At 64.3% G+C, this 12,851-nt stretch overlaps 2 protein-coding genes across 5 annotated transcripts; both read right to left on the bottom strand.

The window, feature by feature from the left end:
- Positions 1-132: 132 nt before the first annotated feature.
- Positions 133-3,638, bottom strand: CD79A (CD79a molecule). 2 transcript variants are annotated; one of them, XM_051836400.2, is made up of 5 exons: positions 2,667-3,638; positions 1,529-1,825; positions 1,295-1,413; positions 514-582; positions 133-421 (listed from the first exon to the last, which is right to left on the bottom strand). In XM_051836400.2, exons 1-5 carry the CDS (start codon positions 2,743-2,745, stop codon positions 308-310), a joined length of 678 nt encoding a protein of 225 aa, XP_051692360.1. In that variant the 5' UTR covers positions 2,746-3,638; the 3' UTR covers positions 133-307. The 2 variants fall into 2 exon arrangements, with proteins under 2 accessions (XP_051692360.1, XP_051692361.1); XM_051836401.2 differs by lacking the exon at positions 2,667-3,638 and adding an exon at positions 1,912-2,058.
- Positions 3,639-5,498: 1,860 nt separating this feature from the next.
- On the bottom strand, positions 5,499-9,819 carry RPS19 (ribosomal protein S19). Of its 3 annotated transcripts, XM_070063284.1 has the most exons (7): positions 9,419-9,815; positions 9,039-9,109; positions 8,853-8,953; positions 7,878-8,010; positions 6,325-6,508; positions 5,837-5,891; positions 5,499-5,565 (listed from the first exon to the last, which is right to left on the bottom strand). In XM_070063284.1, exons 2-7 carry the CDS (start codon positions 9,107-9,109, stop codon positions 5,516-5,518), a joined length of 594 nt encoding a protein of 197 aa, XP_069919385.1. In that variant the 5' UTR covers positions 9,419-9,815; the 3' UTR covers positions 5,499-5,515. The 3 variants fall into 3 exon arrangements, with proteins under 3 accessions (XP_069919385.1, XP_051692362.1, XP_069919386.1); XM_051836402.2 differs by lacking the exon at positions 7,878-8,010 and having other exon boundaries at positions 9,419-9,819; XM_070063285.1 differs by lacking the exons at positions 7,878-8,010; positions 9,419-9,815 and adding an exon at positions 9,254-9,272.
- Positions 9,820-12,851: the final 3,032 nt, after the last annotated feature.

The following is a 12,851-nucleotide window of genomic DNA, read 5'->3' as shown; positions in this document are numbered from 1 at the left end:
CTGTCTCTCTGGCCCTACTCCTCGGATGGAGACCAGGCTCCTTAGCTGGGTGGCCCGGGTGCGGCCCCAGGTGTGGGAGTGGGCCAGGGCGGGAGGGGGCTGCCCCCCTGAGATCCATCACTGCTGCCGAGGTCGGCAGTGGGAAAGGATTTATTATCACTAAGTGGCCATGACAGAGCGGGGCGGGGGCACTAGGACGCTGCCCGTCGATTAGGGGCTCGTTCCCGCGGGGGAGGGGAGCAGAGGGGGGACTCTCGCTGCAGAGGTCTGGGACAGTGGAGAGGCCGGGGCGTGGGGGCTGGTGTGGTCATGGCTTCTCCAGCTGCACGTCTCCGATGTGGAGGCTGCCCACGTCCTGGTAGGTGCCCTGGAGGCCCCGGGAGATGTCCTCGTACATGGAGCAGTCGTCCAGATTCAAGCCCTGGAAACAGCGTGGGGTCAGCACCTGCCCAGTCCCCAGCCGCCCCCAGGGAGGAGCCGGGCAGACCCTCGAGGCCCCCACCCCACGCTCACCTCGTAAAGATTCTCGTCTTCGTAGTCGTCCTGGGCGTCCACTGCGAATTTCTCATTCTGCCAGCGCTTCTGCAGGGGTGGGCGGGGGGGATAACCTTTCAGACCCTCCCCATGCCAGAGGGGTGGGGTGGGGTCCAAAGCTGGTGTCCTTAGGCCTGTCCCCACGAGTGATGACGACAGTGACTCAGAGTAGCGGCCCTGTGGCCGAGACAGCGCGGGGAGGACGCCCAGCCCCATCTTCCCAGTTATTTGAAAGGCGGAACGAGAGAGAGAGAGAGAGAGAGAGAGAGAGAGAGAGAATCTTCCATCCGCTGGTTCACTCCCCCAGTGGCTGCAACAGCCAGGGCTGGGCCAGGCCAAAGCCAGGAGCCAGGAGCTCCGTCTGGGTCTCCCACGTTGGGTGGCAGGGCCCTAGTACTTGGGCGGGGGTCTGCTGCCTCCCAGGGCACATTAGCAGAGAGCTGGGTGGGGAACAGGTGCTCCATGATGCCGGCACCGCCAGTGGAGGTTGGACCTGCTGTCCACCATCTTACCTGGAGGGTGCCGGCAGGCACTCCTGGGCTGGGGGTGGGGGGCAGGACAGACACCCCCTGGGGGTTAGAATGACTCGCCTTTGAAGGGAGGTGACTGCGGGGGGGGGGGGGGAGGCAATGAGGGGGCGTGTCCTGGGCTCAGCATCATTTACAGTCCTTGCCAAAGCGCAGGGTGGGGACTTGGAGGCCTGAGCCCTGGCAGGCTGGCTGGGCGGGGGGAGGGGGGGGGGATGCAGGGGGGGGCTCACCCTGAACAGCAGCAGCGTCCCGGGCACCACGGCACAGAACAGCAAGATGATGCCCTCGGCTGTGATGATGCGGTTCTTGGTGCCCTCGCCCATGTCCAGGAAGGGTCTGGGGGGCGGCTCTGTGGGAGGGGCTGCTGCTTAGGCTCCTGGCACCGGCTGCCCGCCCTCCCTCCAGCCCCCTGACCCCAGCCAGCGCCGGCCACGCCCCCAGCGCCCTTGGCAGAGCGTGCTCACCGCGCACTCGGAGGTAGGTGCCGCAGGAGTGCCGCTCCATGTCCCCGTCTTTCACGGTGCACTGGTACATGCCACCGTGGCTCTTGTTCACCTTGGCGATGACCCATTCGCCACTTTCCGTGGAGGCCTGGCCCAGGTAGTAGCGTGGCCACGAGCAGTTGCCCTGCCCGATGAACCACCAGGAGACGTTGGCACTGTTGCTGCCGTTGTTTTCGCACGGGAGGTGGGCCCGGTCCCCCAGGCTGACGGTCATGGACGGTGGGCCCTCCTTTATCCACAGGGCCTGGCACTCGGGGCCTGCGGAGGGAAGGAGCCGTCAGGGCCTGGGGAAGGCGAGGCCCCCCTGGCTGCTCCCTCTTGCACCCCCACCACCCAGGAAGTACCCTGGCCAGGTCAGATCCCTTCCTGTTCCGATCCAGCCCACCCTGCCTTGCGTGCATATGTGTCTGTGTGGGTGAGTGTGGCCAGCCCAGGGGCAGGGCGTGAGTTCTGTCCTTGAGCCAGGCTGGGAGCTAAGGGAAGTGGCTCAGCAGGGAAGAGAGAAACTGGACTGGACGATGTCACTGCCCTAGGCCAGTCCACATGGCCCACGGGGGAGGGGGCTGAGGAAGAGGGGAGGAGGAAGAGGTGGGGGAAGGCCCAGCGGCTTCATGGTCATGGGCGTGCGACACCCAGATGAGCTCCAGGCCCTCCTGGAGACACTGTGGTGAGCCACCTTGCTCTTGGAGCCCCTCGGTCAGCCCGGGCGCAGCCCCTGCCAGGTGCCGGCCATCGGGGGCTCGAGGGAGGTGGTGGAGGCCCCACCTCCCCCCAGAAAGGGCTCCTTCTACAGGGGGGCCGCTGAGAGTCCTCCCCTCCCCCCAGGGCCCCATTCTGCACCAGCGCAGTGCTCAACCTCGCAAGTTCCTTATTTTGACCTGTGGGGCTGCCTCCCTCCACGGCGCTGTGGACGCCCCGGGCTCCCTCCGGCCTCACCTTGGCTGGCTCAGGAGTGTAGCTCCTGTGTCCCATATGTCGCCTACGGCAACGTGCAGGACTGCTACGGGGAGGGGGGTCATCCCCAGCTGCCCACCCTTCCCTCCGTCTCCCCCACCCCTCTGCCGGCCGCCCACCCAGCGCCCACCCCTCCGCCACATACCCAGGCAGGCCAGGAACAGCAGGAAGAGGGGGAGGAGGGGGGCAGGCGGACCTGGGCGGGCTCGCAGACCCCCAGGCATCTTCTCCCCGTGGGTTGGTTGGTCTGAGCTGCGGCAGTCCTGGGGTACCAGATTCCACGCCAAGCCCCACCCCACTTCCGGCCCAGCCTTCGCGGAGATGGGCTCCGCTGACCCGGTGCTGGGCTCTCTGGCTGTTGGGCCTGAGAGCGGGGGAGGAGCTGCCCCTGCACCTGTGGTAGCCGCAATTCCCCTGAGGGGCGGGGGAAGAAGGCACGCACAGGCTGCCTCAGCGGCGTCTGGGGAGGTGAGGGAGGGAGCCGAGGTGCAGGGTGCAGCTGTCCCTTGGCCCTGTCCCGGCACACCCTGCACCTCCCCTCTCTGAGCCTCTGTTTTCTCGCTTCTTGGGGGACAGGAGTAAAGGAGCTGCCCCCCCACCCCAAGCGCTAAGCGCTCAGAAAACGTCGCTTGTGTTGAACAGGCGGCCCCCTTGGTGGCCTCCCTCCTCCAGGCCCTGGCATGGAAACGATGTATTTATTGAAAAGGCAGTGATGGAGAGGGATCCTCCATGCATCGGTTCACTCCTCAGATGGCTGCCACAGCCAGGGCGGGGCCCGTCTCCCAGCACCCGGGCCGTCCTCTGCTGCTCTCCCAGGCGCATCAGCAGGGAGCTGGGTTGGAAGCAGAGCGCCGGGGGCTTGCATCGGTTCTTCAGTATGGGATGCTGGTGTCGCAAGCTGCAGCTCAGCTCTGTGCCACAGTGCAGGCAACGTGGCCGACAAATGGAGGGCAGACAGAGCTCTTCCACCTGCTAGTCCCCCTCCAACAGCTGGCTGGGTCACGCAGGAACTCCATGTCTCCACACGGGTGGCAGGGACCCAAGTACTTCAACCAGTGGGTGGGTGGGAAATTGCTTTGTGTCTCTCCCTGTCACTCTGCCTTTCAAATAAATACATCTTTAAAAGATAATGACTTCAGTGTTTGGTCCCTGCCACATGGGAGACCTGGGTTGAGTTCCTGGCTCCTGGTGGCCCAGCCCTGTTGGAGGGAACATTTCTGTCTTCCTTCCTTTCAAGTAATAAACAGTCCACTGTAGGGAGATTTTCCTTTTCAAAGATTTGAAAGGCAGTGACGGATCTTCAGCCAGCTGGTTCACCTGCCAAATGAGGTCTTTTAGATTTTTATTTATTCATTTGCAAGGCAAAGAGATTGAGATCTTCTATCATCTGGTTCATTCCTCAGTGGCTCCAAGGGCTGCGGCTGAAGCCAAGAGGCCAGAACCCCACTCAGGTCTCCCCTGCAGGTGCAGGGGCCCAAGCTCTTGGGCCATTTCTCCACTTTTTCCCCAGGAGCATTAGCAGGGAGCCGGATGGCCGGTGGAGCTGGCAGGACTCGAACCAGTGCCCGTATCAGGTGCTGGGTTTGTAGGCAGCAGCTTGACCCGCTGTACCATAACGCTGGCCCTGAGCCCAAACACTTGTCAGCACCTGCCGGCTTCCCAGGCACATTAGCACAAAGCTCATCTCAAGTGCAGCAGCTGGGACCTGAACCGGAGCTCCCACATGGGGTGCCAGTCACAGGTGGCAGCCAATCTGCTGTGCTACAGTGCCAGCCCCACAGGGGGATTTTTAGTGTCAACAATTAGTAAAGGGGCCGGCGCTGTGGCGTAGCGGATAAAGCTGCTGCCTGCTCCTCTTCCGATCCAGCTCTCTGAGGCCTCTGCACCTGCAGTGTCCTTACAGGACGGGTGTGGGGGTGCTGGGACCCTAGTGCACAGCAGGGGAAGCACACCTGGCTGCCCCTGGAGTGACAGCGGGGGTGGAGCCACAGTGGGGTGAGAGGCCTCATTCCTGAGGGGCACCCCCAGGACGCCGCACGCCTATCGTCACTTGCTTCCTGGGCTGGAGGGTCCCAGGGGGGTTGTCCACTATAGTGAGCGTCTGTCTGGTTGCCTTCCTTTGAGGCTGTGGCCCAGTTCCCTTTGAACCCGGGTCCTCCCCTTCCCATGCAGGGTGTTCCTTGAGGGGCAGGTCATTGGCTCCTCTATGCTTCTGTTCCTTCTGCCCCTCCCAGCAGATCGGGATCCAGAACTGGAAGCCGGACCTCATCTTTCAAGGCTGAGCGGCTTCCAGGGCCTCCACTGCCCCCCAGTGGCCGGAGAGGCGCAGACAGATGCCTGGCGCTGAGCTCTGGGGAATGCCTTCCCTGGGGGGAGGGGCCAGGCCGGGGAGCAGCTGGGGGCTCCACGTGATGGGGTCTCCTCATCGGTGGGGCGGCTGGCAGACTACCCAACCCCTCACCTCCTAAGTGGGGCTGCACAGAACAGCACTCAGGCCCATCTCACTGGCCGCTCCCCATGGAATCCTGGCCCGGGAAGGAGCCAGGTCCCCTGCTGGAAGTGGACCGGTCATCGGGGCAGTTTGCGGGACCATCACTCCCAGAGTCAGCAAGGCCAGTTCAGAACTAGCTGCACCCAGCGGGGGCCCAGGGTCCCAACCACGGGGGGGGGGGGGGGGGGGGCCGTGCAGTGGAGGCAGGCACGGCGGGGCAGGCCCCAGGTGTGTGCTCGGCGCCTGCCTTCCTCCACCCACCCTGGTCCTGGGCTTCACACAGCTGCTCCTCTGCTCTCTTTCCCGAATTGCAGGGACAGGACAGGACAGGACCAGGGGCAGGCAGAGGGACAGCTGGGACATCCTGCCTCCTGGGGAAACCAAGTGCAAAGCCTGGGCCTCACTGCCGCACCACAGGCACCTGTCAGGGGGGAAAGTGCCCCTTCCCCCGCGCCCCACGGAGCAGCCAATCAGGAGCCAGACCAGTTTACGAATGAGGCAATTTATTGACCCAGCATCACTTGTTTTAATGTTTCTTGTTGGCAGCTGCCACCTGTGGGAGAAGACGGCGAGGTCAGGGCGGGGCCTATGGGGGGGGGCCTCTGCAGCAGCCCCCACCACACGGCCCGGCCTTGCAGTTCCAGTGGCTCAGCTGGCCCCACAACTACTTTTCCCCACTGCCCCCAAGGAGGAAGCAGTGTGCCCCACGGGCCCAGCCACCTCCTTCCCTCCACTGCCCCCACCAGGCTGGGCTGTGGGAGGACCCAGCCCAGACACGCCCAGGCAGCGATGGAGAGCCAGCCCCAGCCCCCTGTGGGCCTCACCTGTCCAGCGATTCTGTCCAGATCTCTTTGTCCCTGAGGTGTCAGTTTGCGGCCCCTGCGGGAGGGAAGGGGTCATGCACACATTAAGTCCCCTCGCGCCTGGCTCTGGACCACACGGGCCAGGTCCCCGAGGGAGCCTGGTGGCTGGAGGCCCCTGGACCACACGGGCCAGGTCCCCGAGGGAGCCTGGTGGCTGGAGGCCCCTGGACCACATGGGCCAGCTCCCCGAGGGAGCCTGGTGGCTGGAGGCCCCTGGACCACATGGGCCAGCTCCCCGAGGGAGCCCGTGTAGCTGGAGGCCCCTGGACCACATGGGCCAGCTCCCCGCGGGAGCCCGGTGGCTGGAGGCCCCTGGGAGCTGATGGGGCAGTGCTGTGCAAGCATCAGATCAAAATCCCCAAAAAGTAGTGGCCAAGTTAGGGGGCAGGCTCATGAGGGCGGAGCCAGGGTGGTCGGTGGAAGTGGCCCCGCCCCAGGCGCCCACTTACCCGTCCTGGTCCTTTTCCACCATCTTCAGCCCCTCCAGGGCCTGCAGGACGCGGCGGGCCACGCTCTTGGAGCCGCGGCTGAAGTGGCTGGGCATGACGCCGTTCCTCTGCCGGCCCCCGTAGATCTTGGTCATGGAGCCGACGCCAGCACCGCCCCGCAGGTACAGGTGCCGCGCTGTGGACGCTGGGGGTGGGGTGGGGACGTGAGGACCCTTCGTGGGCAGGAGGGGTCTCTGCACAGCTGCGGCCACGCGCTCCCCGCGAGCGGAGAACCCTCTGGTGAATCCAGGCGGGACGCCTCACCCACACCCGAGGCCAACAGGCACCCGGCAGCGGCGTGCAGATGCGGGCGAGGCTCCAGGGCCTGTCCGTGCTCTGCCACTGCGGCTGCAGGACCGAGGCCTGGATGCGGGAAGCCCGGCCGCCCGGGCCTGCCCAACTGGGCTGGGATTTCCAGGGCTGAGACCTGCAAGCGGTGTTGGTGGCCTGGGTGACAGCAGCGTCCCAGCCCTGCAGACCAGTGGGGAGGGCCTCCTCTCTCCTGACTACAGCCCAGGAGCCAGGCGCTGAGACCAAGGCGAGGTGGGTGCTCCCCTCGCTTCAGCCTCCCCCTGCCCCTGGAGACCTAAGATGCGGGGGAGGGGCCGGTGCTGGGGCACCATGTGTGTGTGCCCCGCATGGACACCTGGACGCCCGTTGAGCCCCGGCTGCTCCACTTCTGGTCCAGGCCCCTGCTCGTGCGCCTGGGAAAGGCAGCAGGAGATGACTCAGGTGTCTGGGCCTGGCACCACGCGGGAGACCCCGATGAAGCTCCTGGCTTCAGCCTGGCCATGGTGGCCACCTGGGGAGGGAGCCAGCAGGCGGAAGGTCTCTCTCTCAAAATAAATAAGTCTTAAAAAAATGCAAAAGGAGCTTTTTCGCATTTTCCACAAACTTTTGGGATCACAACATTCTTCTGCAGCAAGACACGCCCTCTTCCTGCCACGGCCACCCTGCCTCTGCTCAGCTCAAAACCACCATCTGGCCGCCCATTCTGCCTCGGCCTTGACCCAGGCCCCACCCCTACAGCCTGCCCCTCTGCCGGGCCTCACCTCACCCCCAATCTGCCGTCACAGCAACCTCACTGGAAGCCCCGTTCAATGCCACCCCTTCCCGGCCGCCTGCACCCGGGACAGCCCCGAAGGGCTGAGACGCCCAGACGGCAGCAGAGGCTGTGCCCAACAGGACCGGAGGCCTCTGCTCAGCTCGGGTCGACAGGGGAGGGGGGTGTCTAACCCAGCACTGCTCCTCTCCCGTAGCAACACGGAGCCTGCCATCCCTGGGGAGGCTCGCGGAGAACACGCACGCCCAGCGAAGCCAGCTGACTCACGGCTGACTGCTGCCTGAAACCCCGCTGGTGGGCACCGGTAGCCAAGCCAGGCCGTCCTCGTCACAGCGCCTCCCCTCCTTGGGAGGGCCACTCTGGCCCCTGCAGTCACCCTACCGTGTGGCCACACCCCCACCCTCTCCTATACAAGGGGTTTCTTCTGCCAAGGGCCACACCAAAGAATCACCTTAGCAAGTGCACCACGGCTTCACTGGACTTCAAGCGCTGCCTGTGGTTGCTGGGCAGGGCCACACTGAGCCCTGGGCTGATGTCCCCCCCATGCCAGACTGAGGGTGGAGGCTGACTCTGCACTTGAGGGCCTGTGCAGACCGACAGCCCAGCCCCAGTCACCCCTTCCTCCCACCCACGCCCGTCACAGCCCGCGCAGGACCGGGGCCGCCTGCACCACAGACGCCCCAGCTCAGCAGGGCCCCCACCCAGACGCCACTCTCGACCCCCCCTCCCTTCTGAAGGTCAGGCAGCCCCCTGCAGCGAGCGGCGTCCCACTCGTGCCCGGTCCCCGGTCCCCGTCCTGCCCGGACGCTGCACTCCCCACCCGGCTCCCCGCCACCCTGAGGGGGACTCTGGCCTGGCCCCGTCCACACTGTTGAGGCCACTTGGAAGAGCTCACTCTGCCTTACAAGTAAACGAATTACAAAAATGGCCAAGGCAGCACAGATCCGAGGGTCAGACGGAGCCGGCCGGGTGGGCAGGGGCACCCAGGGGCCAGGGCCGGCTTAGGAGACGCTGCAGGCCCGAGGCGCAGCCCGGCCACCCTGCACCGGCCGGCGTGGCCGCATCCCAACAGAAACGCACGGAGCAGGGCCCTGGTCCCGAACCCAACCCTGTGCCAGACAGACCAGAACTCCACGGGCAAGCCCTGACGACGACTCACCGGGGTCACCCAGGGTCTTCGGCACAGCCAGCGCCACCCCGACCCCACCCCCACCAACCTCTCCGCTAGCCGAGGCTGAGCCCCGCCGACCCCCAGTACCGGCTCCCGGGCCTCGTGGACACCAGGCGCAGTGCACCTGCCGCTCGCGGCCTCCGGCGCGGGACACCCCGTCTCGGGGTCACCCTCGAGCGCCTGCAGTTCCCCGGAGCCCAGCACGGCCCCCCGCCCCCACCCCACCCCGGCCCGCGCCCAGCCCCCGCGCCTCACCGGCTCGCGTGTAGAACCAGTTCTCATCGTAGGGGGCTAGCTCCTTGTGCTTGGCCAGCTTGACGGTGTCCACCCACTCGGGGACCTTCAGCTTCCCGGACCTGCCCGCGACAGCGACACAGGCCCCGGTGAGACCCCCGCCCGCCCCGCGCGGCCCGCCCCGCCCGCCCTGGGCCCCGCACTCACTTTTTGAGGAAGGCGGCCAGAGCTCGGACGAACTCCTGCTGGTTCACGTCCTTTACGGTGACTCCAGGCATCTGCGGCGGCAGTCAGGCCGGTGACCGCGGCTCGGCCCCGCCGGCCCCGCCGCCGCGGCCCCGCGCCGGGAACCCAGCACGACCCCCTGCGCGCCCGCATCGCCGGTCCGGGCGCCCCCCAGCCCGCACTCTCCGCTCCCACACCTCGCCGGCCGGGCATGTCCGGGCCTGCCGCCCGCACGTGGCCGCGGCTGCAGGGGGCGGGGCGGCCCCGCGCCGGACGCCCCCGGGCTCTCGGGCACGCGCTCCCGGCTGCTGGAACCCGGCCCCGGCGCCCCGTGCCCAACCCGACCCGGAGCGCCCGCTTACCGTGCGGCCTCCGCGCTGCCAGCCAGGGGAAAGGGAGCGACGGGGTTTCCCGGGCGCACAAGTCGGGCGTAGGATCTCGCGAGAGTTCCGAGGGCTCGCGAGAGCAGAGCTACGGCAGGTGGCTCCGCCTCTCTCAGGGCGAAGGCGGCTTCGTTTCCGCTTAGATGGGCGGGTGTGTAGTCAGAGGCGGAGAGGCAAAGGGAGAGGCCAGGGGCAAGGGCGTAGAGGCTGGTTTCCTTTTTGCCCGTCCTTCTTCCGGAGGCCTGGGGGGAACTTGTGATTTAGGTGGCGTCGCGCGTTGGCCGGGAGGAACCGTGGTGGGGGAAGAGCATAAGGGCGGAAGTGCGCGAGAGGTTGGCTGGGTGGCCCCTGCAGGCGTCTCTAGCGGGCCGTCCCTTTTCCGGGTGGAAGTGCCGGTTCCCTTACCGGAAGTGAAAATAGTAAGGGCGGAACTACGAGGGCGGAACGTATGGGAAGGGCGAGGACGGCCTATGGCCACACCCACTTTTCTTCCACAGCCAATAATCGCTCGACTTGGAGCCGGAAGCCCCACCCTTCTTAGGGCGGACATTGCTTCAGCCGGGTGGAAGTGGGCGTGAGGCCCTGGCGGCGGGGAGGGGTTAAGGGCAGGGACAAAGGCAGGGGCGGGGCCTCCCGGCGCCGGTGTGCGTGGGCTCGGCCCCGAGTTTACCGTGACCGTCAATTTTTTCCCCGGTGCTGAGATGCCGTGTATGCGAAATCCGCATTGCTTAATTATTGATAAGCCTATAGGCGTTGTTGAAAAATGTGAAACTATTCTAGAGACAGAAAATCGTGTATTTAAGTCGGGTTTGCATTCGTGTAGAATGTTGTTGAAACCTGTTTCATACTTTCTAAAGCTGAAGAGTTTTACTATCTCATTTGCTTTCTCTGCAGTCAACACACGAATTCGCGAATTTATTTGAAATGCAGAGTGACAGAGACAGGAAGAGATAGGAGAGAGGTTTTCCATGTCATGGTTCCCTCTCCAAAGGCCTGCACCAGCCAGGTGTGGGCCAGGCAGGAGCCATCTGGGTCTCCCGTGTGGGTGCAGGGGTCCAACTCCTCGGCTGCCTTCCGCTGCCTTCCCAGGTGCATCAGCAGAGAGCCGGATGGGAAGGGGGCGCAGCCTGCGTGTGATGCTGGCCTTGCAAGCAGATGCTTAACCCGCTGGACCACAGCACCAGCCCCAGGCTGACTCATTCCAGGCCGTCTTCCGCTGCTTTCCCAGGCACGTTAGCGAGGACCTGGATTGGAAGCAGAGCAGCCAAGACTGGATCCTCTGATCCGACCTGCGCGCCAGCGTCGAACGTGGCGGCTTCACCTGCTGTGCCACAAGGCCAGCCCTCCGTGGTGCTGGTTTCTGTAGCTTCATGCCCAGCAGCTCTGTGACGTGCTTCCAGGCCAGGCCACTGAGGCCTTGTAATATTGCGACCTGAGCGGGAACTTGAACCCAAAGCCGGTAACTGCTCAGCCCCTTCCAGTGGATTCTATAAACGGACATTTAAAAAATGCCCTAGGGCTGCGGCGTAGGAAATGGTGCTCTCAGTTGCTGGTCCCGGGTCGGGAGCCCAGTGGCCTCCCAGGACTGCAGGGGGAGGGTGCTGAACTCAGCAACTCTTAAATCTGCCGTCTCCCCCCGGCCGGCCTCCCCGAGATCTGCCCCCCTCCCCCAGGTGCCAGTGGGGAGGCCTCAACAATTTGAAAGACAGAGTTGGCCTAGCCGGTGGCAGCGTGGCAGCCTTGCCAGGGCTGGAGGAAGGACAGGGCTGTGAAGAGGGACCCACCCTGCGCCTTCCCCACTTCCCTCTCACACCCTCCTGTGACCCAGCTGTGTGGCGCTGGTGTGCCAGGGGCTCTTGGTTGGCACCAAGCAGCAGTCTTAGCCCCCGTGCTGTGCCCTCATGGGTGTGGCCGTCTCTCCCAGCGCAAGGCCAAGTGACAACAGGGGAGTGAAGCCAGGCTAAGGCAGGCCTCCGTCTCCACCCCGCAGTGAGCTGCCCTCACCTCTCAGGGAGCCGAAGCAGCCTGCCTTCTCGAGGCCCGAGCAAGGCGGGACAGGCTGTGGCTGGACCGAGCAAGGCGGGACGAGCTGTGGCTGGACGCCACTGCCGTCAGGCACGTGAGTAGAGAGTGGTGCGGGGAGACGGACACCGCGTGTTCTCTCCTGGGCCTGCAGTGGCAGCCGCCAGCACCCACTGCCATAGAAGAGAGGAGGGCAGGAGGACAGGGCCGGGGAGGTTAGACCAGGGGTGCACCAATACAGCGCCAGAGGAGCAGTTAGTTTTAGAGGTTTTTATTTATTTATGTATTTAAACTTTTTAAAAAAGATTTATTTGAAAGTCAGAGTTACACAGAGGCAGAGAGAGAGAGAGAGAGAGAGAGAGAGGTCTTCCATCCACTGGTTCACTGCTCAATTGGTCGCAACAGCTGGAGCTGCACCAACCTGAAGCCAGGAGCCTGGAGCTTCTTCCAGGTCTCCCACGCGGGTGCAGGGGCCCCAGGACTCGGGCCATCTTCTACTGCCTTCCCAGGCCACAGCAGAGAGCTGGATCGGAAGTGGAGCAGCTGGGACTCCATCTGTGGCCCACATGGGATGCCAGTGTCACAGGTGCCAGCCCCAAGTTTTGTTTTCTTTTCTTAAAGATATTATTGATTTGAAAGTCAGAGTTAGAGAGGGAGGGAGAGACAGAGAGAGGAGACAGAGAGAGAGAGAGAGAGAGAGAGAGAGATTTTTCATCCACTGGTTCACACCCCAATTGGCCACAATGGCCAGGGCTGGGCTGGTCTGAAGCCAGGAGCCAGGAGCTTCTTCCACGTCTCCCACGTGGGTGCAGGTGCCCAAGGACTTGGACCATCCTCTGCTGCTTCTGCCAGGCCATCAGCAGGGAGCTGGACTGGAAGAGGAGCAGCCGGGACCTGAACTGGTGCCCATATGGGATGCTGGCACTGCAGGGGTGGCTTTACCTGCTACACCACACACCATAGCGCTCGCCCGGTTTGAGTTCTTGCTTTTTTTTTTTTCTGGACAGGAAGAGTTAGACAGTGAGAGAGAGAGAGAGAGAAAGGTCTTCCTTCCATTGGTTCACCCCCCAAATGGCTGCCACAGCCGGCGCTGTGCTGATCTGAAACCAGGAGCCAGGTGTTTCCTTCTGGTCTCCCATGCGGGTGCAGGGCCCAAGTACTTGGGCCATCCTCCACTGCCTTCCCGGGCCACAGCAGAGAGCTAGACTGGAAGAGGGGCAACCGGGACAGAATCCGGCACCCCGACCGGGACTAGAACCCGGTGTGCCGGCGCCGCAGGTGGAGGATTAGCCTAGTGAGCCGCGGTGCCGGCCCCAGTTTGAGTTCTTGTAACACAGTGGGGTGACGATAGTTGACAGTTTATGATGTAGTTCAAAATCACTCAAGAGTC

Source organism: Oryctolagus cuniculus, chromosome 18 (genome assembly GCF_964237555.1).
Source record: "Oryctolagus cuniculus chromosome 18, mOryCun1.1, whole genome shotgun sequence".
Taxonomy (NCBI): Eukaryota; Metazoa; Chordata; class Mammalia; order Lagomorpha; family Leporidae; genus Oryctolagus; species Oryctolagus cuniculus.
Note: the sequence above shows the minus strand (reverse complement) of the source record. Positions and strands in the feature narration are given on the sequence as shown.

Bases quoted from the DNA above. Each gene is read 5' to 3' on its own strand.
- RPS19 (XM_070063284.1), bottom strand. From the start codon at position 9,109: ATGCCTGGAGTCACCGTAAAGGACGTGAACCAGCAGGAGTTCGTCCGA. The intron at 8,954-9,038 runs GTGAGTGCGGGG...TGTCGCGGGCAG, and splicing joins CTGGCCGCCTTCCTCAAAAA to GTCCGGGAAGCTGAAGGTCC. The intron at 5,892-6,324 runs GTAAGTGGGCGC...TCCCTCCCGCAG, and splicing joins GTGGAAAAGGACCAGGACGG to GGGCCGCAAACTGACACCTC.
- CD79A (XM_051836400.2), bottom strand. From the start codon at position 2,745: ATGCCTGGGGGTCTGCGAGCCCGCCCAGGTCCGCCTGCCCCCCTCCTC. The intron at 1,414-1,528 runs GTGAGCACGCTC...CCCCTCCCACAG, and splicing joins CACCTACCTCCGAGTGCGCG to AGCCGCCCCCCAGACCCTTC. The intron at 422-513 runs GTGAGCGTGGGG...CGCTGTTTCCAG, and splicing joins AAGACGAGAATCTTTACGAG to GGCTTGAATCTGGACGACTG.